Source organism: Dysidea avara, chromosome 1 (genome assembly GCF_963678975.1).
Source record: "Dysidea avara chromosome 1, odDysAvar1.4, whole genome shotgun sequence".
Lineage (NCBI taxonomy): Eukaryota > Metazoa > Porifera > Demospongiae > Dictyoceratida > Dysideidae > Dysidea > Dysidea avara.
In genome coordinates this window covers 41177690-41202285 of record NC_089272.1, presented here as the reverse complement: position 1 = coordinate 41202285, position 24596 = coordinate 41177690, and the positions used below count along the sequence as shown (strand labels likewise).

At 37.6% G+C, this 24596-nt stretch overlaps 2 protein-coding genes across 2 annotated transcripts in view; one reads left to right on the top strand and one right to left on the bottom strand.

The window, feature by feature from the left end:
• LOC136246729 (leishmanolysin-like peptidase) overlaps positions 1-24596 on the bottom strand; it is a 204942-nt gene that overhangs the window by 125481 nt on the left and 54865 nt on the right. The window lies entirely within an intron of this gene.
• LOC136250286 (uncharacterized) lies at positions 5175-22795 on the top strand. The gene is made up of 8 exons (XM_066042473.1): positions 5175-5458; positions 6152-6260; positions 6649-7207; positions 8670-8781; positions 9088-9319; positions 10461-10692; positions 22370-22564; positions 22620-22795. Exons 2-8 carry the CDS (start codon positions 6162-6164, stop codon positions 22679-22681), a joined length of 1491 nt encoding a protein of 496 aa, XP_065898545.1. The 5' UTR covers positions 5175-5458; positions 6152-6161; the 3' UTR covers positions 22682-22795.

The window sequence follows — 24596 nt, the reverse complement described above, 5'->3', positions numbered from 1 at the left end:
AGTACACAAACTAGGTGAATTAAAAATTGGAAATTTTAAAATGGGAATAGGGATCGCTGAAAAAAGCTACAAAACAAGAAGGGATCGCTGGGGTGGTAATGTAAACCACAAATCCCTATTTTGACTCTCTGTCGGTGGTAATGTAAACCACAAATCCCTATTTTGACTCTCTGTCGGTGGTAATGTAAACCACAAATCCCTACTCACTTCAAAATGACAGAGCATGTAACTAAAGATTTATGACAGAGTCAAAATAGGGATTTGTGGTTTACATTACCACCCCAGCGATCCCTTCTTGTTTTGTGGCTTTTTTCAGCGATCCCTATTCCCATTTTAAAATTTCCAATTTTTAATTCATCTAGTTATTATTATTATTCTTCTTATTATTCATAATATTATTATTCTTTCACAGGCATAGCGAAGTTTACAAGGAGAATCCTGGGATAAAAAGTAGTTAGGCTTGCTGAATGGATCATTGTGCGTGTCCATGACCTATTTTTGATTTCGTTTTCGAATGGAAACAGCCCAAACCGGGCCGTTTCTCCATTACGCTCGAGAAGCCATACAAGATCACGCTCAGAGTTAAGTTTTTTGGTGTGCGCTACTTGTGGCTAATAAAATCTGTCTTTATTAAACATAGGCCAGGAAGCTTGATGACTTTGTTGCAAGGTGGTTTTTTCGCTCCATGATTATTGTACGTGGGCGGGTTATCCAGATTAAATACTCTAATAGAGCAGTCGCTTAAATACTCTAATAATGCAGTCAAGTGTATAACTACAATCCTTGCACTGAATTTGACAGCTATTAAAGGCACCAGTAATGTAAATTGTAGCTCATATTAGGAGACTCTCAGTCTGTATGCACATTGCAATTTGATCAGTTTCATGTGTGTACTGAAATGTTGACAGTGTTACTATGCAGAATGCAAAATTACACTATTCACAAAAAAGGTCCTCAAACAAAAAAAAGGAAAAACCTCGGGAAAAACACAAAATTCCTTGAGTGGGAATCGAACCCGGGACCTCCAGTGCTTGAGCCCAGAGTCCTACCCATTGTGCTACGTGACTCCCAGCTACCCAACTCCCTTAGTTTCTACCTTATATATCTCCGAGTGGAGTAACTTCTATATAAAGATATTGAAGGTGAAGAAGAGACTAAAGCTGAACCCGACCCTAACCCTAACACTAGAACTACTTTTCGCGTCCCCTAAAGTTGAATGCTCGGGGCAACCTACTAGACGTGTTCCCTAAAGTTGAATCCTCGGGGCAACCTACTAGACGCATTCCCTAAAGTCGAATACTCTGGGCAACCTACTAGACGTGTACCCTAAAGTCCAATACTCGGGGCATAGCATACTAGTGTGCATGCTTGATAGTGAGAAATCTAGTGGACTGCCGGAACAAATCTAGTGAAGACAATACAAAAGACTGTTTTGTTGTCATCAGTTCACCTACACTGTTAAAATTCAGGTGTAATCAAAGCACCTTTAGGGGTGTCCAGTTGCATGTTTAAAAACAACTCCCTTCAGGTGTTAGAAAAGGTGCTGTAGTGACACTTGGAGGGTGTGAAAGAAGAGTGCTACGGTGCTGCAAGAAATATAACACCAGAATGCAAAGGTGCTACAAGAGGTGTAAATTCAGGGTGTATGGTGGGGTACACTGCCTTCATTTTAATTTCCGACACTTTCGTGGGGGGTGGAGCTCCTCTTATCCCTACATTTTCATTAATGGTTTATTCTGGAAACACATATTATGACCTGTGAAATACAGTAATTCAACAGGATTACAAATACACTTACTTGCTTGTCTTTCTACACTTTGTACGTAAGTTGCAATTTGTACTTATAACGTAACTACCAGAGAAACTTTTACTTGTGGCCTTGTAGGTGCAAAGGGTGTTCCCATTACACCTCATCAATGAAATGTACTATCAATGCTGCCTACATGCAGAAGTGCAGCACTTCATGCATAGTAAATAAGTTTCTTTTAGCACAATGGAAAAACATTTATACAACTATTGTTTGGAAAATAGAATCCAAATCACATATTAGAAGTTTTGAGATAAATGGTTTAGATTTAAAACTATTATAACTTGCCAAGGCACGCATATGAAATTTACACCAGAAATGCATCAATTTATTACCTTTCAGGTAATTGTAGAGTTCCTGCCAAATAAGAAAGAAAATGTGATGAATTTAATGAGCAAGCTAGCTCACTACAATAAAATGCATATTTGTGCATATGTGGTCAGCTCTAAATGTGATATGCATAAAATGTACTTGAGTGGGGTATATAATGTGTAGGAGATGATAGTTCACATTTGCTATTTAATAAGGCAAATGTGAACTATCATCTCCTACACATCATATACACCACAGGAGTGCACGCTAACACATTTAGAGCATATCATGTACACACAAATACACTTTTTATTTTAGCAGAGGTAGTATCACGGCTCCTCACAAAGGGTGGAAGGTGGGATGTAGAGGAATGAGAAAAATATAGACCATGATTGAAATCCAGACATGCATGACGTTACAGAGCTGTGCTGGCTCCTTAGTACCCAGAATATATGCAGCAAAATCAACACAGAATATTAAAATAGGTAATCCACCAATTCTTGTCAACCCAAGACAATCAACCTTACCAAGGCCAGAAATTTCCATTGAGCTTTTGACACCACCTGCACCATTAAAACCAGCCTCAAGTAGTTTGAGCTCAAAACCATGCACTACTATGGTAGTGTGGCTACCGTGACATTTGATTTTGCCTGATGTGCAAATTGTAACAGTTTTGTAAAATCTGACACTGTTGTAACTATTATGTCCACTTTAAACTGCAGGTGTTTATCTTGCATGATAGTTCAGGACAGGTGCAGTTGTCATGGGGGCCAATAAATCATTTGGCCCATAAATTAATTGCATTCAATTGTTTTTTCCACACTTCTAAGAGTGTTAGTAATTGTATGCAATTACAGTCACAACATTACACCCTATCATGAGGTGAAAGACCTCTGTTTGGGGTGTTCCAATGAACAATTAAGGAAATTTACAAAATAGTAACACCCAATGGGTGTGACTATAAACCTCTTAAGGTGGTTATTATTTTCAAGGGTGTTGCAACAACACCCCCCTTGATTTTTAGAAAATTATAGGTGTTATGGTAGCACCTAAATTTTAACAGTGTAATTAGACGTTATTTAAATGTAACTTTATAGTCACTGTACTTGGTTTTGTATAGGACTTTTATTCCAGTTGTACACTGTGTGAAAATCAAATAATAATAGCTTAATGCTTCCACTAGTAGTGATAGAATTGACAGGTAAACAAGGATAGTCTTGGGTGGCCAGACCGCTTTTTTCTCTTTGTCATTGGTAGGGTCCGCAATGCAAAAAAACGATATCCTCCAATCATCTACCTAATTATTGTCATGTGTTAGGCTAAGTGTAACTGGAATAACACCAGCGTAGCAGTCAAGGTTGTCACTTTCTTCTGTTAGAAAACGATACAAATGTCTTAAAATCATGCGATTTTTTATTACAGCGGTTCGTAGGGTTCATCGTATGCCACAATATTGACTCTCAACATTGTTCAAGTAGTCTATCATCAACTCAAAATATCGGTGGTTTGAAGTTCATATGCATTAGGTTCAGCATCTCGATTCGCCCAGTAGTTTAAGATTCTCCCTATGATGCCATCACAGTATAAGACACACCTGCACTGGTACAGAACACACCTGAGTGAACAATATTTACAAAAGAAATGCACTTCAAGGTTCCTTTTAATGAAAGCGATTTCATAGCTATTTCTGCAATTTTAATTTCGATCACGTGTTTGAATTTCGATCACGTGAGTGCCTATTTCATGCATTGGATTACTCTGTGCGTTTACTGGGCGAGATAACCATATTGTTAGGTGTTTATAACAGCGTTGAAACCGGGTCGGGTCATCCGGGTCACATTTTCTCCGGGTCATCCGGGTCTGACCCGGTTTACAATTTATCCGGGTCTGACCCGGATTGGATCACATAAACGCTATCGCGTAGCTTTTTCGTGAGCCACGCCCACTTATCGCAATACCAACATACGCTCAGCCACGCTCATTTGTTAGTAAGTGTAGTATGTAGCACGAAATTGAGGGTATCTATGGTGAGGGGTAGCTATTGTCAGTAGGTGAAGACCATTTTTTTTTTTTTTTTTGGTCTTCAACCTACAGCTAGGCTGAAGTTGCAATATTTACTCAACACAAATCGAACGCTCAAAATATAGACTCTTTCGCTCGCTCGAGACTAGCCGTGTTTCGGCTTTAATTAATCCGGGTCACATCCGGGTCAAATCCGGGTTTGACCCGGATTGCTATGCGGGTCAGTGGGTCATCCGGGTCAGCAGTAGTGACCCGGTTTCAACGTTGGTTTATAAGCTTCCTATCCTTGCTGTTGGAGACTGTTATTCTAATTTATCGATCATTCTGGGTTTTTTTTTGTTTTTTTCGCAAAAATCGCGTCATTTTGGCCGAATTTCCGCATATAGATGGCTCAGGCAGATTGCTAACAAGCTTTAATTATAACCATACTCCGCATGCAGGTACTTTACCTAGTGCTGGTCATTGCTGATCCACGGCGCAGTTGCTGCTAGTGTCATGTGCTTCAGAAGTAGAAACATTTTTGTTTGTCGCCAAAGGGCTGCACAGATCGTGCTGCCACCAGAAACTGGCCAATAAAATCAAACCACTCGCGATACTTTGAGTTGATGATAGACTACTTGAACAATGTTGAGAGTGAATATCGTGGCATACAAAGAACCCTACGAACTGCTGCAACGAAAAATGACGTAATTTTAAGACATTTGTATTGTTTTCTACCAGATCAGAAAGTGACAAACTTGGCTGCCACGCTGGTTTTGTTCAAGATACACTTAGTCTAACACATGACAGTAGTTAGATAGTTGATTAAAGGACATCGAATTTTCGCGTTGCGAACCCTTCAGTGCATGGGTAGGGAGAATACGACAAAGAGAAAAAAGCGGTGTGGTCACGCGGGACTAGAAGGAGGAGGGTGGATGATAACGGAGTAACAATAACACGTTCTTGTCCGCACTGTATGCAGGTAAGCCCGGCCGCGGTAAGGTAAACCATGACATAGTTATTCTAAATAGCTAAAGCAGCATAAACCGGCAGCACAAAATTAATTTTTGGGCGTGGCACCCATTCTAACTTTGTTCAAGGAAGTAAAATTATATTGTTAGCTTAGATTTGTTGTAACTAACGTTTACTCTCTGAGGGTTTACCCCTCCTGGATGTAACTAGCTGTATCGATATTCCAGTAAATAATCATAATCATCGGTTAAAATTTGGCGTTCATCGTTTATTGGCAAATATTGCAGTGCTGGAATAATAGCAAATTGATGCTATAAAGCTACTGTAGCTACTCTACTGTTAGTTGACTGGAACCACACGAAAAAGGTAAGTTATATAGGTAGTAGCTAGCTAGCTAGCTAGGCAAGGTAGATCATGTTTAATATGTTTGTTTGTCATTCGGCCATGATCAGTAGCTGAAAACGGCAGAAACTTTAAAATAAAAAAAAGACATCATCTGAGGTGATTATAAGGAGAATTCCTACTGTCATGTTCCAACTATATGATACACTGTATAGCCCTGTACAAGTGTCTAGTTATGATTTAAAACTAGACAATGGTGTCATCCTAAAAGTAACAAATGCATGGGAGTTTCCATTGTTCACAATTACAATCCTTGTGCTATAAGCACACCTATCAATTTCACACTCTAGTACCCTCTGACCCTCTCCTAAAGGTATTGTGATCATGGTCATGGGGAGTTTTGATGTGAGTGTGGTAGAGATTAGGTTCTAACATTCTGGAGGTTGTCAAATATCACAAATTATAACAACAAGAGTTGATAATATGAACTCCTAATGACAGCATATCATCACATCTTAACTTGCTTCAGTGAAGCAGCATACATAATGAAAAACAGACAGATAGTCTAGCTTATCAGCACTACATAGTAAAATCCTTATGGTATAATGGGTGTGATATAAACATGTGTGAATAGTAGGAATGGCATTGTGAGAATGCGTGGTGTAGGCCAATGTTGATATGGTAGGTACATGTTTACAGAATCAGTAATCTTCACAGGATCTTCAGGATGCCACGCAAGTACAAAAGTGAAATTGATGTCATCACTGAGATGTACTCCAAGCTGTCTGATCTACCCATTGAGTTAATGAGACCAGCCCTGAAGACGGTTAGTACAAGTGTACTCTAATACATGGACACCACCAGCTCATACATAACAACAGCAAAGAAGTGATATTAACATCAGCATGTCATTTTTAAGTTGTTGGCATCATCACTGCAGCCAGTTCTTGGCTGCTATCTTTTAGAAACTTCTAAACCCTAGTATTATACATGTGTATAGAGCTTGGCTGTTTTAGAATAGCTGCTAGTGTTTTGTTCAGTACATGGGTCAATCTATACTGTTTTGATCACTAAAGTTGTATTTGTTTCTACATGTGATGTATTCAATTGATAGATAACAAGGAGTCTTAAACATTGCAGTGTGCATAGAGGGCTCCTGCCATAAATAATTATCACTGGTAGTTGTTGTCATTACTGATGATGTTTATGAACAGGCTAAACTTATTGGTGCTGCACACAAGGCAAAGATTGACAAAAAGTCAGACAGAGATGCAGCAATGTACATACTTGATGAGGTGATCATTAAGAGTTTACAGATTGACATTCCTGACAAGTTTGACACATTTGTGAAAGTGCTGATCGAGTTTGATGATGATAACACTGCTGTAGTGTTAGGTAGACAGCTAATGGAAAAGCTACCTTCTGACTCACAAGCTCGTATCCAACAGAAACTGCTAAGAGATCAATCACAAAGGGGTCCACCCCCAGGGGGGTTCCCCCAACTAGGTTATCTACAACATCAACCACATTACCAACAGCCAGTTTGCCCACAACCAGGATATTCAAAGCCAGCAGGTTACCATCCACAACAACCAGGTTACCAAAGTTACCCTCCAAAACAACCAGGTTACCAAGGTCACCTTCCACAACAACCAGATTACCAAGATTACCCTCCAAAGCAACCAGGTTACCAAGGTTACCCTCCACAACAATCAGGTTACCAAGGTTACCCTCCACAACAACCAGACTATCTCCCTTTTTCTCCTATGCCAGGTAAGACATGTGTACATGTTGTTGACCTCCTACAATTACCTTTAATATTAAATCTAGAAATTTCTTAATTTTTTTATCTAAGCACATACTGAAAATAGCAATGCAGGTGGTTGGGCATATTTATATCTTTTTAACTAGGTAGCTTAATAGAATAGTTTACATAGCATTCACTGCCATTCAGCCACCAGTAAAAAAGTTATTGATGTTTCAATTGGCGATGTGGATGGGGATTAGAATTAAGTTTATTGGCCCAATGTTCTTTTCAAATTTTGTTACAGAGAATAGACAGCAGAAGTGCCAGGTACTGTCTAATGTTTCTTTAAAGTGCATTTTAATTAAACTTTGCTGCTTGTGTGGTATAGTGACACTATTGTATACCTATATGTGCAAGGGGACATATTATTGTGTTACATAAGTTATTTTGTGGTTACATGGCTGTCTGCAAAATTCTCACTTTCAAAATTTTGTGATTATCAGGATGCTATTTAACATAAATAAAAAGAAATGAATGAAAATAGTAATGAAAGAAAAATAATTTAATATAATATAAACAAGTGACAAAAAAATAATACTCAGAAAATAATTTGTCCAAAATATTGCATACCGTAAAAATTTGTATGTAATCTACCATACACTACCTCTAGTGCAACAAGTCACTGCTTTGACTGGTGACTTAATATGTCAGTGGATTGTAAAGTTGTCAAGTGTGCTGTATAAGTGTTGTACATACTGACAAACATTGTGGTGGTATTAATATAATTATGTGACTGGATTTGGACCAAATCGCACATTGGAAGTTTCGAGATAAACAGCTTTAAAAAAATTCAAGCCAGCATAACTCTCCAAGGATAGCAAGCACGCATATGAAATTTACACTAAAGATGCATCAATCTGTTACCTTTCAGAATGCTTGTAGCTGCTCATAGAGTTTCCCGCCAAATAAGATAGAAAATCTGAGCAGTTGGACAAGCAAAGTAGTATCACGAGTGCTCACAAGGGGTGGAGGGTGGCGGGGTGGACAAGGGGTGGAGGGTGGCGGGGTGGACAAGGGGTGGAGGGTGGCGGGGTGGACAAGGGTTAGACCTCAAAATGGAGGCAGACCACGATTGGAGTCCAGAGACGAGATTACAGGGCTGTGCTGGCTCCGTAGCGGCTGATTTGTAGCAAAATCCACAGAAAAACGTCTGGCCAACATTATCAGGCTGTCCACCAGTAAACCACTGATTCTTGCTAAGCCAGGTCCTTCACAAGGCCTAAAACCGCTATTCGAGTTCTACACACGACCCCTGAAAGGACATCTGTTGAAACCAGCCTCGAGTAGTTTGAGTAGCAGTAGCACTGAGTGTCAAAACTGGTAATACGATAGTGTAGCTATCCACTGGAGGTGTTAGTTTGATTTTGCCTGATGTGGGATTTGGATCGGTTTTGTAAAATCTAATCACACATACAATTGTACCAACAGATGATGTGATGAGGGTAGAGACATTCTTAAAGGATTCAGGTCATTTGGGTACTAGTCAATACGCTGCAGATGATCCAAAGACCAATGCTGTCTGTCGTATCAGGAATGGAGAGTGAGTGGTTACAGCCTCTGTTGAGTGGTTGTTACTTGTTAAACTCCACCACGAGGAGATATCATAGTTATTAACCTGATATTGAGGGGAGCTGAGCTGTTTATAACTAAATATTTTGCAATTGCAGGTGGAATTTATTATTAGTTTTTTTTATCCCATAGTTGTGTATGTGTCATTATAGGTGAAATAATCACTTATAAAAACAGTCTTTGTTCAAAACCACTTCATGGTTAACTTTTTCTACTGTGTTTCAACTACTGTTTTGGTATATGGCTTCTGTGAGATGGTAGTTGTTGTTCTTTACAGGATGATGGGCACTGGATGGGTAGCTAGCCTGACACTGGAAGGCAGGAAGGTGACAGTGTTGCTAACTAACAATCATGTGCTAGGAAAGTTGGAAACTGCTTGCTCAGCAGACACAGAGTACCAGTTTGCATATCTGTACAAAAACAGTGAGATGAACCCTGCTGTCATCTATGGTGATAAATTAATCCCAAACAATCCAAAAGATTTTTATACTTGTGGTCAACAGGATAGAGTAAGTGTGTGGGAATTGTGTGGCATGGCATGAACTGATGTAATTTTGTTTTTGAAGTCTTAACAATGTTGAGTTACTTCATAGTTTGTGTTTTGAAAAATGAACTGCCACTAACAGAAGTGAAGAATGTTGTTTAAAAATTTACTATGTTGTGTTTTGTGTAGCAACATTTATAATTAATAGTTACCATGGCCACGAGGATTTTCCTGATATATATAACCAAGCCTGAGGGCCACAAGCCCAAGGGCGCGGGCATATGTATCAGGCAAATCCTGAGTGGCTATGGTATAAGTAATATATATACCACTCTGGTATGCTCACCTAATAGGTGAAGGAAGACAAACCTGCATTCACCACATCATTTTTATACAGAGATTTGCAAACATTGATTGTGGGTTCAAATTGTGAGCACAAAAAAGAAATATTTGTAGGTTACACTGGTTGTAGTGATACCATTTTAAACCAAATAACCACTTTGTGGATGAATAAAGTAACCTAAGGTGCTAAAATAAACACTTAGACATATAGGTTGTGAATGTTTGAGGCACTTTTTCATGCAGTTGAAATGTACCCTGTAGAAAACAATCCCCACATTGCAAAAATGATTATTTAGTGATGCTTGGTAATTGGATTATGCAATACTGACTCACTCAATTCGTTTTGCTTCACATCAATGTTCCTAACTAAACCAACATGTTTAACTCAAACCCACAATGCAAAACTTTAAGCAGCTCTGATTCAAATCCACAATGAAAAACTTTAAGCATCTCTATATAAATAATCAAAGGGAACTGATGCTTTATAACTGCTTCAGCATCAAAAGCAGTTGTGTTCAGGGCTATATCATGATATCGCCCAAACCACAGGGTGATATCTAGATATCTCCCTGTGCTTAGGGCAATATGTGATATGTAATCCTGTGGTTTCCTTTGATCTGAGGTGTCAAAGTGGTATATGTACCTACTGTATTTGACCGGTTAATAGCCGCAGCTACTATAACTTTCAGCAAGTAGAACCATGCGGCTACTATTCGAAGGCGGCTACTATCTGGGGGCGGATATTATACAAGCCACGGCTATTAACCGGTCAAATACAGTATGCGTACTGCTGAGTGTTGACTGGTATGTTATTGTCACTACAGAAGGGTGGGATCCTATTGGACTATACTCTTGTCAAGGTGTACGATAAACCTCTGATTGACACCAAGCTAATTAGCGGGCTGGATGGACAGAAAAGGTCGATATATGATTGTCGGTTTGACCTGGATAATATTACTGAACCAGCTAGTGTCACTCAAGCCGAAACAATTACCATTCATCATCATCCTAAAGGTGACATTTTAAAGAAATCCAGCCAAGGAAGTCTCAGTGTGGGTGAGTACCTGCATGAGATACCTTAACAGAAAATCATACTATCAATATACTTATTAATAATGTCATAGGGACTTAGTTGAAAAGTACATAGCATTACCTCCTCTTCACCAAATCCCATTAATTTTTATGGTTTTACACTGATGGATAAAAAGTCCCAAAATGAAGTTACAATGGAACCTGTCTACCTTCAGGCCAACATCTCTTGGCATAACCATAAATAGCTAGGTAGTGCTTTAAACAGATGGATTAGTGCACGTGTAAACTTCTCAGGTAATTTAAAGTTGGCTTTTCTACCCTTTCTATACAGGTGGCCACTAAGACAGGTTCAGGATTAAAGCATACCGTATTGTAATGACTTGGTTGAATTTTGCATCTTTACGCATGAGTAGTACCACAATCAATTTTATGAGCTTTAACATTGTTTTCAAGCATTGAGTAGTGGTGGATTTGAATAGTCACTGTAGTGATTTTTGGAGCTAAGATAATAAATGCTGTGGCATTTTTACCAAGTAAATATAATAATAATATTATATTGCATGAAATTTAGAGGCACTTCATGTATGTTTCAATTACTGCATGACTGGATGGATGGTGTTTTTCCTGTTAAATCAAATTAATGTTTTACAGTTGAGTGTTTAGGTTAATCATGTGGAACTCACTCTACATTTGTCTTAGATTGCTGAGTGAAGTGTATTGCATACCCCCGTATGACAACAAATATTTGCGAAACTAATATTTGGCGATTTGCTATAAAAATGCAGTTGGCGAAATTTTAATTTGGCGAAATGCTCTCACAGAAAAAATTGGCGAATGGCGTAAGTACGATGCTGTTCTGACTCGCTTTAAAGAAGATTCGGGTCCTGCTTCCATAGACGCCTACTGTACTAGAATATCTGTGCTCCAATTTCTTTCGTGGCCACACCCACTTTCAGGATTATTTGCTGGCATATTCGCCTATATCAATGGCTGCGCACGAATTCATGTCTGCAAGCTTACGTGGAGCCACGCCCACTAATCGAGTACAAGTTCTAGTCTAGTCAGTAAGCCACACCCATTTGCATGCGTGGAACCACACTAATTTACCAGTTTCAGCAGAAGGTTCGTCGAAAACCTACTTCATCAACTGCTTGACCCAAAGTTTGAAAATAATATTGACGAAATTTATATTTGGCGATTTAGTGACGAATCGCCAATTCGCCAAATTTAGTTCACCGCCAAATTTAATTGATATACGGTATATATCAGTCTGGTTTTTCAGTCTTTGCAATTTCAAAACACTTTCAGCTACTTGGCAGATACCTATGCTGTAGTATATACTGTCTATGGTATTATTGACAGGAAGAAATAAAACACAATTTTCATGCATACATAGCGCCATGCTCCCTACTTGCAATGAATTATTTTTGTACCGCAATTTCCGTCCACCTACTGTACCCTACTTACTAAATTCCAGCAAGATTGCTTATGAAGAATCAAAGATGGCAGCCATTGAAATGATGTTATTTTAATAATGCACAGAACCGGGCCATTACTGAAATTTGTTGTCATTGACATTATTGTACTGTAGCTATTTCTTGGCTGTCATCTTAGACTTCACAACTTTTTCACCCTGGCTGTTTGGGAGGCTGCACCCTTTTTCACAGATTTGCTGTTTTTGATTAGATATCATTTCATTATTTTTGTTTTTGTATATATTTGTCTTCTGTAGTGATCTTCTCTGATTTTTCTAGTAGCTAAGCAGAAGTATAATAATTATTTTAAGTGACATCTATTATTTTATTTAATGTGCATGCATTCAGAGATCTTTGTGTCCAATTTCTTTTCACAAGCTGTGAAACATATCCATTTACAGCATCACATCATGGGTTCCATGTGTTGTCTATCTAGTAATTAGTAAAAGGGCACACATTTGAAATGCAATTGGTAGCTATGCACTGTCTGTATATGGTTGGTTTCTGCATTATAACTCATTGATATTCCATTAAATTACCGAAGGTTTGTACATTAATAGTGGAATATTCCATTAAATTACTGAAGGTTTGTACATTAATAGTGCACCAATGCATGCAAGAAAATTCAAGTAGTTTGCATAAGCGGTTTAGCCAGTAACAGTAGGCCTGACAACAAATCGCACCATCGCTGGCTGCTCTATTTGAGTATTTAAATTGTGTGATTCTTGCATGTTGGGTATAGCCTATTTTATTTGACTTTTCATAAATGTTTTGTAGTACTCTAATAGAGTGCACACTAATACAATGCACATAGCATGTTCTAGAACAATCTAGAATTTCCATTGGTAAATGTATGAAATTACATAAATATACGTAGAACTTGTAGGGCCACATAAACTTAATTATTAGTTTCTCATCCCCAGTTACATAGCCATTTTTCTTAGGATTTTTTGCACCACTGGTGGTTAAGGAAGGCTAATTAGCACCTATTATAGTTGGTATCTTGCTAGAGCAGTTTAAGAAAATTGCATTTTGAGCAATTTTAGCTAGTTAGTACAGCTACCTAGCTGGTAAAAAATAAAATCTGCCCTCCCGCACTGCTACTACTATAGGATAAGAAACTGATAATTATGTTTATGTGGCCTAAGGAAGTGAGATGATCAACTAACAACAGTGGTGCAGTGTATAGGTGTAGAACCCTGGACATTTGTTCGTGCACAGTTTTTAAACTTCTTGGTGACTGTTCTATTAGAGAATCTCAGTTGCCTAGATTGCTTGCCTACTATACATGGTTGGCGTGTTTGTCATATCTCAATGGTCTCAGTTTCCTTGATTCATTTTAAACTACTTCTACAGTGGTTAATCTATTTGCAAACTGAATTTCAACTTGTTCCTTGAACTGGTTTACCCTGAAGGCCATGACAAAAAATCTCAAAAAAATTGCACATAACTCCCTTGTTTTTATCTTATTTGTACAAAAACTTTATTATATATTTTATCACTGTGCAATACCTCAAAATTGAGTTAAAAGCACACTATAGTTATAAATTGCATAGTAAAGATTTAAAATGTTCTACACTTGATGTATTGATTAAGGATTCCGACACTTTTAAAGGGAAAATGGAGTTTTGGTAGGAGTTGATTCTGGCGGTAAAAATCTCAGTTGGTGCCCTCTTGTACTATGAATAGGTGATTGGAGACAGAGAATGTCATCTGTGTTAATTTCTACTAAATTATTAACAGTCTTGTACAAAATAATTATCAATTTTGATTCATTTCTTCTCTCTGCTAATTTAAAAGTCTTATAATCAAGTTTGTATAACATTTCTGTAACACTAGCTTAAGCTGAGTAATTATTAGACATAAACCTCACTGATTATCTTTGGACAGCTTCTACTACATCACCATTCCTTTGAGTATATAAAATGGAGGCCAGATGGCAGAGGCATATTCTGGTAATCATACTGTTAAAACATCTTGCTTTAATACCAGTTGGACAGTGCTGTTTCACTTTGTTTGCTTTAGTGGTAACAGTCTTAACATGATCATTCCATGTGAGATATTCATCAATCGTTACACCAAGATGTTGAGTTGATGTACTGTGCTTAAAATTTCTTGTCCTAGAATATAATATAAGGTTACACTTGTTGGATACCCTGAAGAATTTTCACACTTTGCTGAATTTAATAATAGCATGTTACACTTTTTGGCCCAATGCTTAAGAGAGTAAAGATTAACCTGTAGTTTGTGGCAGTCATTTACTGTCCTGATGGTTGTGTAGAGCAAGACATCATCTGCATATAACTTAATCTTACATCTAGCATTAGTTGGTTAGCCATTTACAAAGCATAAGAAAAGTAAGGGCCCTAAAAACTAAACTCTATAGATGAGCTATATTATTATGTTGTTACTTCCCCCCAAATTTTGAAGTAAAGCAACTAAAGCATGTTCGAGTTATGGTTATTTTGATATTTCTAAGTGTGCAAAAAGAAGTCACAATAAGAAGAAAAAAATGAAGAAAATAAGACGAACTTTGAGCATATCTCCGTGATGTCTATATAGGCAGACTCTCAAGCTACGGATATGTGAAAATGGCATTGTCTATAGCTATTATTTTGGAGTGTATAAAAGAAATTTAATTTACAAAAAACAACTATACAGACATAATTTACACACAGTTACAAAACTGAAGAAGTCAGTCCAGTTTGTGTCTGAACCAGCTCAACTGAATCTGTCAAAACTGGTCGACAAGAACTGAGCAGGAGCCCCTCCACATTTGATGGCAGAAACGCAACAATGAGAAGGACACTTATATACACACTTGTCTGTCACACATCCACACTTGGCCACAGTGTTGTGTGTCTTGAATTTTGATACTGCATAACCCTAGAGGTCCATGTTTCTCCTTGCACAATCTACTGCATGCATGTATAGCTAGTTACCCGCACTCACTCAGCACACATTAACAGTGCGCTACTGCCAAAATTGATATTCTTTTTGCAATAAACCGATACTCTACAATTTATTTTTATTTACAGTTATATGCTTATCTTAAATAGACAATGCAGGGATGCATTTAAGGGTTCCTGCAGCCCTTTTAAAATTTTACACTGGGTTCAGCTTACGCGTAGTGACTTTTTTAAAAAAAATAGATTTTTTTGTTTTCAAGGCTATAGTTGAGTTTCAAACTGTGCTGGTTCGATTAACTGATGTCTAATCTATCAGGAAATGAAATGATGACTTATACAGGACATCGATTCGCTATGCTAGAGCTAGCAAAAGAAGAAGACCTGGGCAGAGCACAAAAGCCTGAGCCGAAAAACGCCTTTGAGATGAAGGAAGCTTTTACAATTAGCTATGCTGGTTTGATTCGTCGTACCAAGTTACCTGCACAGTAGCATGCTGCTCGTTTTATTGTGTCAGATTACCGCAGATTAAGTAGTATATCACATATCCTAAATTCACTAAAGTTAAAATCCATAGTGTACCACCATACAAGGCTTCGTCGCTTGATCTTCTATAAGATTGTCAATCACCTAGTAGAGCTTCCTATCCCCAGTTATATTGTACATTCTACAAGATGTTTACGAGGAAACCAGGATAAATTCATCAAACCATCTGCTACTGTTGATGCACACAAATTTAGTTTTTACCCAAGATCAATTACCCTATGGAATCAACTACCAATCAATGATATTTTTTCCCTAAATGATTTTGATAGTGTTCTTCAATCAACACTGACACATTCAATGAAAAACAGTAATTAATAATCTAAAGACATTGTTTTTATACTCAAACTTGTGAGTTTTACAATCATAAATATATATATATACAACAAAATTGGCTTTTGTAGAAACAGCCATTTGAGACTTAGCTACAGTTAGCAAAAGTTTGAGAGCCGGGCCACAGGAGTAATTGTCCTTAATGTCCTGTCTGACGTTGAAGAAAGGCTGACAGTGATGGTTCACCAAAAGAAAGGAATTTCAACTTCACTCCGAGGCTACTCAATATACGTTGTATTACAGAAGTTAAAGAAAGTTTTTGTGAGTTAACACCAATCAACTGGGGGTGCGGATCCGGCAAATTTTTGTATGGGGAGTATGCGTAGTTTCCAATCCCGGGGGTATAGTATCTATGGTATGGGAAAACCACAAATTTCAAAATGTCATAATATCATGATCTATATAGTCTATCATTTTAAAATTTGAAGACGCTAATTGTGAGATTCACACCTACAAATAATCAATTGAATTTGTTGTTTTCCCACACACTATTTATGTGATCAACCAGAAGAGACAACTGTTGCCTCCTCTCATACACAACGTATGGAAAAACGACAAACTTTAAAATGTTATATCTTGTGGCTATACACGTATATCAAAACACGGTAGTGTGTTGTGCGGCCAAGAAGCCAGCACGCAACACCCGTAAGTATACTGATTGACAGAAGAAAGAAAATGAGATATTCGCACCACCGTAGCTCTGTGCTGCCTTCATGAAACAAGACGAATTTTGCTATGGACATGCCCACTAACTTCGGTATTTCACATATTAACTTTGAGCGAAATCACTTTTAGCGTTCCCGAGATATTCGACTTCACAAATTGGCTTAGTTTCTTTGTTATCTATTTTTCTTTTTTTTCTTCCTTTTTCGCACACTTACAAAACCTGAATGATTTACCTTCTCGAGTACGCTCTAAAGTAAAGTTGTATGCCGATGATGTATTACTCTACTCCTACATTAAATCTGAATCTGATTGTCATGCATTACAAGAAGACCTAGATGCTCTCGCACAATGGGCTCGCATTTGGCAGATGGAGTTTAACCCCAGCAAATGTGAATTCTTGAGTTACCAATAAGAAAAACCCCTTTGTCTTTAATTACTGCATTGAAGCTGTACCTATTGCCCAAGTTGCTCATACTAAATACCTTGGTGTAACAATTTCAAGCAACCTTTCATGGAATGAGCATGTCCAAAGGATTCCAAACAAGTAAACAACTTTTTGTATCGTAACTTAGTACACAAATGTCCTACTCACATTAAATGTAATTTTTTTTCAAGATTATGGTTCGTCCAATCATTGAATATGCTGTGTCTGCTTGGGATCCCCACACCTTGTTGAATATTAACAAGCTATATAGAATCAATCCAGAGAACTGCTGCTAGATTTTGCTTTAATGACTTTTCAAGATATTCAAGTGTTACTAACATGTTGTCTTCTCTTAATCTACCATTATTACAGGCAAGAAGAACCCAAGCTAAATTAAGTACTTTTTACAAAATAATTAACAGATATTTGATTGTGCCTACAGATAATCTTACCCCTAAACTTTCAAGTTTAAGGAGTGGCTACTATCACCAACCAATGATTTTAATTGATGCATACAAATTTTCCTTTTTCCCATCAACCATCAAATTATGGAACCAACTCCCTACTGATGTAATTAATTCCTCTACCACTAATGAGTTTTGTAATAACTTAAGTAACTTTTATGATCACACCTGTGCGTTATAATCTTTTGATTGCTGCACAGTGAATATAATATAATAATAACCTGCCGTAAAACCCGAATGCCATACCCGATTGCCTTGAAATTTGGCACACAGAAGGGGGGTATAAACATCCAGTTGGGACAAATTCCCCCCTCCCTCAGTGGAAGAGCCATAGCTACTTCTTTTGATAGAAATAATTATACTATACACCTCGTCATGGTTGTCAGACCTTATATAAAACTGCATATTATCACCATTTAAGTACAAAGTCACCTGAAACTAAAGTTAAAACAGCTGTCAAACTGTCACCCAGCACCTTAGTACGTACTAAGCGCCTTTAAAATAATTATCGTATGGCTGGTGTTTAAGACTTACATAGCATTTTAAACAGCTTTTAAGACTACACAACCATCTACAAAGACGTAAAGACAAAAATCAACCTAGCTACTAAAGAGTGATCATTGCTGCTTAAAAAAATACAGCAATATGCTCTCCCCAACTACCTACAACTTAGCCTGTTTGTGCCCCTCCCCTTGCCACATATCAAAACTTGTGTAAGATATTCCGGATTTCCGAATGAGTTACGCCCGTTTCGTATAAAATAACACCGTCCTCTAAACAAGGCGCCATGACTTCCGCGTACTTTGGTTGACAGACACGAAGTTTGGTTTATCAGATTCCTTGATGAAAGGCGATTCGATTCATGTATAAGTTCTTTGTGTAGTAACGAAGGGGAAGCTAGAAAGGAGCCTTGTACCGCGAAATTTACGTGTTCAGAATGCCCGTAAAAACACGTGTTTTTAAACATATTTCTATAAACTAACCTGCTCGCTAACCTGTTTAACAATTTGTACGGTCGGAGTCTTATTAAGCATCCTTTGCTGCGTAGAATGATACCAAATTTAGCAAATTTGGTTGAGGATAACAACTTGTAAATTGGGATTTTCCCGGCTAGATAATTTAATTTTCCAATAGGTTAATGTATGGAGCACGTATTATGTCATCATCAGCAGTAAATAACTGTCGCTATGGCGACATTTTCCCATTTATACAGTCGGAATTGGATAGAGAAATTCAAGGGCTTTCTTTTATTGTATGGTTTGCTGTAGAAATTTTGTGAGATAAAGGTTGTAAATTAATGTTTTTGCATGTAGTGTAAAATACATGTATTTTGTATTGGACAACAAATGACAAGGAATGATGAGATTTTATGATCAGCCTGTTTTAACAAGTTGAAGTTTCAAAAAGGATATCAAACAGATATTAGATTTATTTAATGCATAATTCTTAAATTTTAAAGGTTTAACCCAGTGTTTGACAACTTTTAATGTTGACCACCTGAAAATGCTTGATTTGACAAATCCCATACATATGTTTTGATACGAGCTCCTGGATCCGCCCCTGATAAAGGCGCATCTTGGTATCAAGTTTGGCTGGAATACGATAAACTGTCAAGGAGTTGTTAGTGATTATTCACGAAAAATAACACCAATATGTTGTCACGCCTACAGGCTAAACCGCTGATGGGAAGAAGCTGAAAATCGGTGGGTGAATAGGTTAACTATTGAACCTCAATCCTTTTACGATCTGAAAGAAATCGAGCTACAAACCACGAAGATACAACGAAAAAACCAACAGTGTGTAACAATTATGCAATCGAGATTGGCTATTTAAAAAAAAAAAACACTACTTGCCACGACTACCAGAAAACCGCTTGGAGTAATGCTTTGAAAATCGCTGTACAGATAGACTAATCATCTTAGAAAGGTTCTTCAATGGTGTAGAAGAATCAGACATAAAGCCACAAAGTTACAACACTAAATCCAACTTAGTGTAACAAGTGATAGATCGAGATACTCTAATAGAGCAGTCATCCTAATAGAGCAGTCACCCTGAAGAGAGATCAGCTACAAACAAGTAACCTGTATTGAGATCAGCTGCAAACAAATCACCCTGTAGAGAGATCAGCTGGAGCAAGCCATCCTGTAAAGATATCAGCTAAATACAAGATCATCTTCACCTGTGCTGGAAACAAATCACCATGGATGTGGAGAGATCAGTTAGCAATAAGTCGTCCAGTATAGAGTTCAGCTAGAAACAAGTCATCCTGTAGAGAGATCAGCTACAAACAAATCACCCTGTAGAGAGATCAGCTAGAAACAAGTCACCCTGTAGAGATATCAGCTAGATATATAAGTTACCCTATAGAGATCAGCTATAAACAAATCACCCTGTAGAAATATGTGCTGGAAACAAATCACCATGTAGAGTTCAGCTAGAAACAAGTCATCCTGAAAAGAGTTCAATGAGAGTTTCAGCTACAGTTCAGTAAGAAGTCACCTTATTACCTACAGTATGTGATTATCATTCATTTTTAATCAGACAAAAAGCTATACACAAATTGCTTCTTTTGTTCCACAATTCCTGCAGAAAAGATTTTTAAAAAACAAGTTAATAGGAAATACCAAAGCCAGTTTATGGTTGGGTTTGTGGCTTGCAATACTAAAAGAAGTGATATGTAAACCAAAACAACCAAGCTGTAAAAAAAAAGAGTGCAGCCCCCAAAAAGGCCAGGGTAAAAAAGATGTGAAATCCAAGGTGGTGGCCATGATGGTAGGTTAATGGCAAAAAAATTCAATTACAACAGTTCAGGTGAATTTGGTGCCGAATCCTAGTGAAACTTGAAGGAGGCAATGCAAACTCACCTGAATTGTTGTAATTAAACATTTTGTCATTAACCTACCATCACAGCCATTTCATGGCCGCCACCTTGGATTTCACATCTTTTTTTACCCTGGCCTTTTTTGGGGACCACACTCTTTTTCTACAGCTTGGCTGTGTAGATATACTATCCTTTTATAATTTGGAGATGTTACTATAGACATTTACCCCCTACAAATATTGTAAAATTCGGGTTGCTAGGGGCAACTTTTGTTATTATAAAATTCATCCATTGCAACTGCAACCACTCAATATACTCTTACTGAAAAATATGGCAGTGTGCCATTGAGGTTATGTGTGATGTGAGCTGACAGAAGGACCATGCGTGCATGCTGTACAATCCTTTTTGTACTGAAATGTTGGGTCTAGTCATTGCATGCATCGAACAATACTTCAAACAATACCTTATATAGTGTTACTGGTTGTAGTATAGTTGGAAGTGCTATAACTATACTTAAATAATACTTCCAACTATACTACAACCAGTACAACTATACTACAGGCTGTATATACAACAACTGCAACCACTACAGCTACTACAACCACTGCAACCAATACAACTACTACAACCAGTATATACAACTACTACAACCACTACAATCAGTACAACCAATAAATACAACTACTACAACCAGTACAACTATATACTACAACTACAACCACTGCAACTATTATTGTATAATGTCCCCACTAATTTCCACTGCAACCATTTCATGGTTGAAGTTTATAAAGTACAACCACTGCAATAGTTGTTATCTTTTTATTGCCATATTTGTCATGTAAAAGAAAATATAACAATAAAAAGTATAATTATATTACATGTATGTCAAGCTATTAATTTTTACATTATACACTAAGTAGGTAACATAGTGAATCACAGTAATCAAGATAGTTTGCATTTGTTGGCGATTTAACTTATACTTTACACATCTATGTATCCTTCATAATTATGTGTCTGGGCCTGCGAAAATAGGGCATGTTGGCACAAACTACAACCATTCATGCTACAGGTCATATCTCAGTATTGGAACAAAATATTTGCATTCTGTAACTTGCATCTTAAAGCCAATTAACTTCTAACTATAAGAGCTGATAATTGCATTGCCATAGCAGTATGGTACAAGTAGCTATGATTGATGAAAGCTTGGCAAAAATCATGTACCCACATGCTCTATTTTCATAGGCCCAGTCACATAATATTATGTAATGCATTATAATTTCATTGATTCTACAAGTTCCACTATTTGAATCACAAAAGTATATCTGTGTGTCACCACATTTGTATAGAGTTTCTACACAGTAATAAATAAAATTAAGTGACTCACCTGAAGAATGTTGTGATTGCAATTTCAGTCCATACTTATAAAATATCCATTCTTTTCAGGGAGGTTTCATCCAATTGTATTAAACTTTTGTTCAGCTTTCAATAGAACATCATAATTATGTGACCGAAACCAGGCTTCCAGATTTGTGATTTTAAATGACCGTAACTTGATGTAGGAGCAAGCTATCACTTTGAAATTTTGACCTGTATTTGCATAATGCAATGAAAGAATTGTGTGAACCCAATACCTTACTGACTAGTCATGTTATGAGTGGTTAACTTTGAAGAATTGAATGTGTGTGGAAGCCTAGTTTTGTCAAACCTGGTCACATATCACCTTTTACTGTACCGACACAGATTTCATCCATGTGTGAAAATCATGTATTCTTTCTTCTTTTTGTCAATATACTTATATATCACATGGTGTGTTCTGCCAACTTCTTGAGCTGCATGATGCATTATTATGTGTCTTGAATGTAAAGGTAAAACGAGATGGATAATGAGTTTAAAGAGGTAAAATAGTTATTGTACTTTTAAATCAGCTTCTGGTGAAAGACCACTCTTCAAAGTGAGGAGGCAGTTGTCTCTTCTGCCCTGATATAATGGACTAGAAACTAAATATGATGATTATATGTACCTATTTCCAGAGTTTTTAGAACGTGTTGTCTCATTATTGTAATTATTAGGATATCTGCTCTGTTATTGGTGTGATACTGATGAGGGCTCATCAGGGGCACCAATTGTCAAGGTAAAAGATGAGGAACCTCGAGTGATTGCACTACATAGAGGCGGCAGGGTTAAAGGTGTAACAATTAAAGTCAACTTTGGAACACTGATTACTGCCGTACTTGATGATGTGAAGGGAAAAATGCCCAGCAATTGTAAGTGGTGTACATGTGCATGTGTGATTGGTTAAAATTGTCACTGTCTCCATAGTGATGAACATTGATGAAGTATATGACTACCTGGCTAAAACAGTAAAGCCATTGATGCCATAGTGATCATCAAAGTGACACTACTTAGCTTTGTGCATTTTGTTGTGTTACAATTACTTGTGTTGTACATAAAGCTACTTATGATGCAATGCACTCTTAGTTATTTACTTGAGTGAAGCTGAGCATGACTTGTCATGTGCTGTTTGTTTTAGTACCTTCCATCGTGAGTGAGCAGGGCCACCCACAGGGGGGTGGGGCAACTGGGGTATTTTGCCCTGGGTTCCAGCCTGAAGGGGGCCCCATGTGGCCCCATGAAGGCCTCCTTGAATATCTGTTGAAAAGATTGATATACTCTAATAGAGCAGTCACAGTATTCTTCAGAAGAGCATTGTAGCAAGCTTATAGATAAGAAGATATGGTTGGTGAGGGATAGCTATTGTCATTGTCAGCAGGTCATGACCTTTTTTTTTATTTGGTATTCAACTTACAGCTTGGGTGAAGTTGTGATTCAGAATGGAAACTTCCTTGCCTCTGGGGCCCCACTTTAACTCTTTGCCCTGGGCCCCTTAATTTCTCTTGGCAGCCCTGTGAATGAGCTCACCATACTGGACTACCATACATACTGTATCATGATCTATTGATCACATAGTAGTTATCCTACACAGCTACCATACAGTTCCAGCACACCACTGGGATATATATAATATAAGGTGTAAACCCTGCTTCCACTCTATATGTACAGCTCACTACTAAATGCATAGCAAATTTAGAACAAATTTACACAGTACACATAGTGTCACCATCATAAGAACACAGCTTAAAATTAATTATTGCAGCTTGAAGCTCTATTATAATATTATACAACAATAGTCTCATCAGGCTAGACTGTATTTTTTCTTTTGTCTTTTGGTCAGGGAAAAAGACAGTCTGTTAACATGTTCAATAGTTAGTCACACAGCAGCTTTAATCACTGTTAATTGAAAGACCTGCTAATGGATTGTGAATAATAATATCCTCAGAGTGTATTCATGTGATTGCTTCTCCATTGCACTTAGTATATCTTGTAAGGTTTCAGGTTGAGATTGAAAGGCTTGAGGCTAACCAATTCAATTTCCATTCATCAAGAAGCTTGGACAGCTGCGCGACTAGCCATTGGACATGTTACCAGACTGTCTTTTTTCCCAACCAAATGAAAAAAGAAAAAAGATGGCCTGGACTGGCGAGACTAATTCGACAAGTGATTGTGTTACAATTTAACACTCTCAATAGCACCTTGACATATGTGACCCAGTCTGGGAAAAGGGGTCTTATCGCCTTTTTAAAAGCATTGAGAAATTCCGGTTTTAAATATTTAGTATGTTGTAGCTCACCAATGGTTGAAGCTACGTGTACCACATTGTCACACGTTTTACACCAATTCCCTACCTTCCAAAGCATCCACTGTTCAAATAGCCAGCAGCTAAGTTTCCTGCCATTTTAGATCATTTTTAAACCTAGGTTGGCTGCATCAGGCAAGCTCCAAAAGAGGAGAGAGGCAGGGGCCCAGAAGGAGGGAAAGAGCTTGAGGCTGTTTTAAAACTTGAAAAGGAAGGCATAAGGATCAATTAGGCTTATTGGACATTCAGGTCTCAAAACTGGCTTAAATGAAAGGAATTTTACAGAATAGGTCTTTATTCAATGCCATGGAGCTGTACACCAAGATGCAGCCACCCCCAAGCTGACCAGAGCTCCATTAATGCCCCACGCTGCATATATGGATAGCCACTGTGTTTGGGAAAAGCAACCAGCAAAACCTGACCTCTCAAGTCTAGCTGATTTTGATTGTGAAATTAGATAGTTTATTCATGTAGCTTTATGTTCTTGGTGAAAAAGTGAATCTGTTGACATAGGCCATAAGATCTGTATTCCCACACTGGGTCATATATTATTTTGAAATACATCGAGTGATTAGCCAATAAAATTAGTAATTTACTTGTTC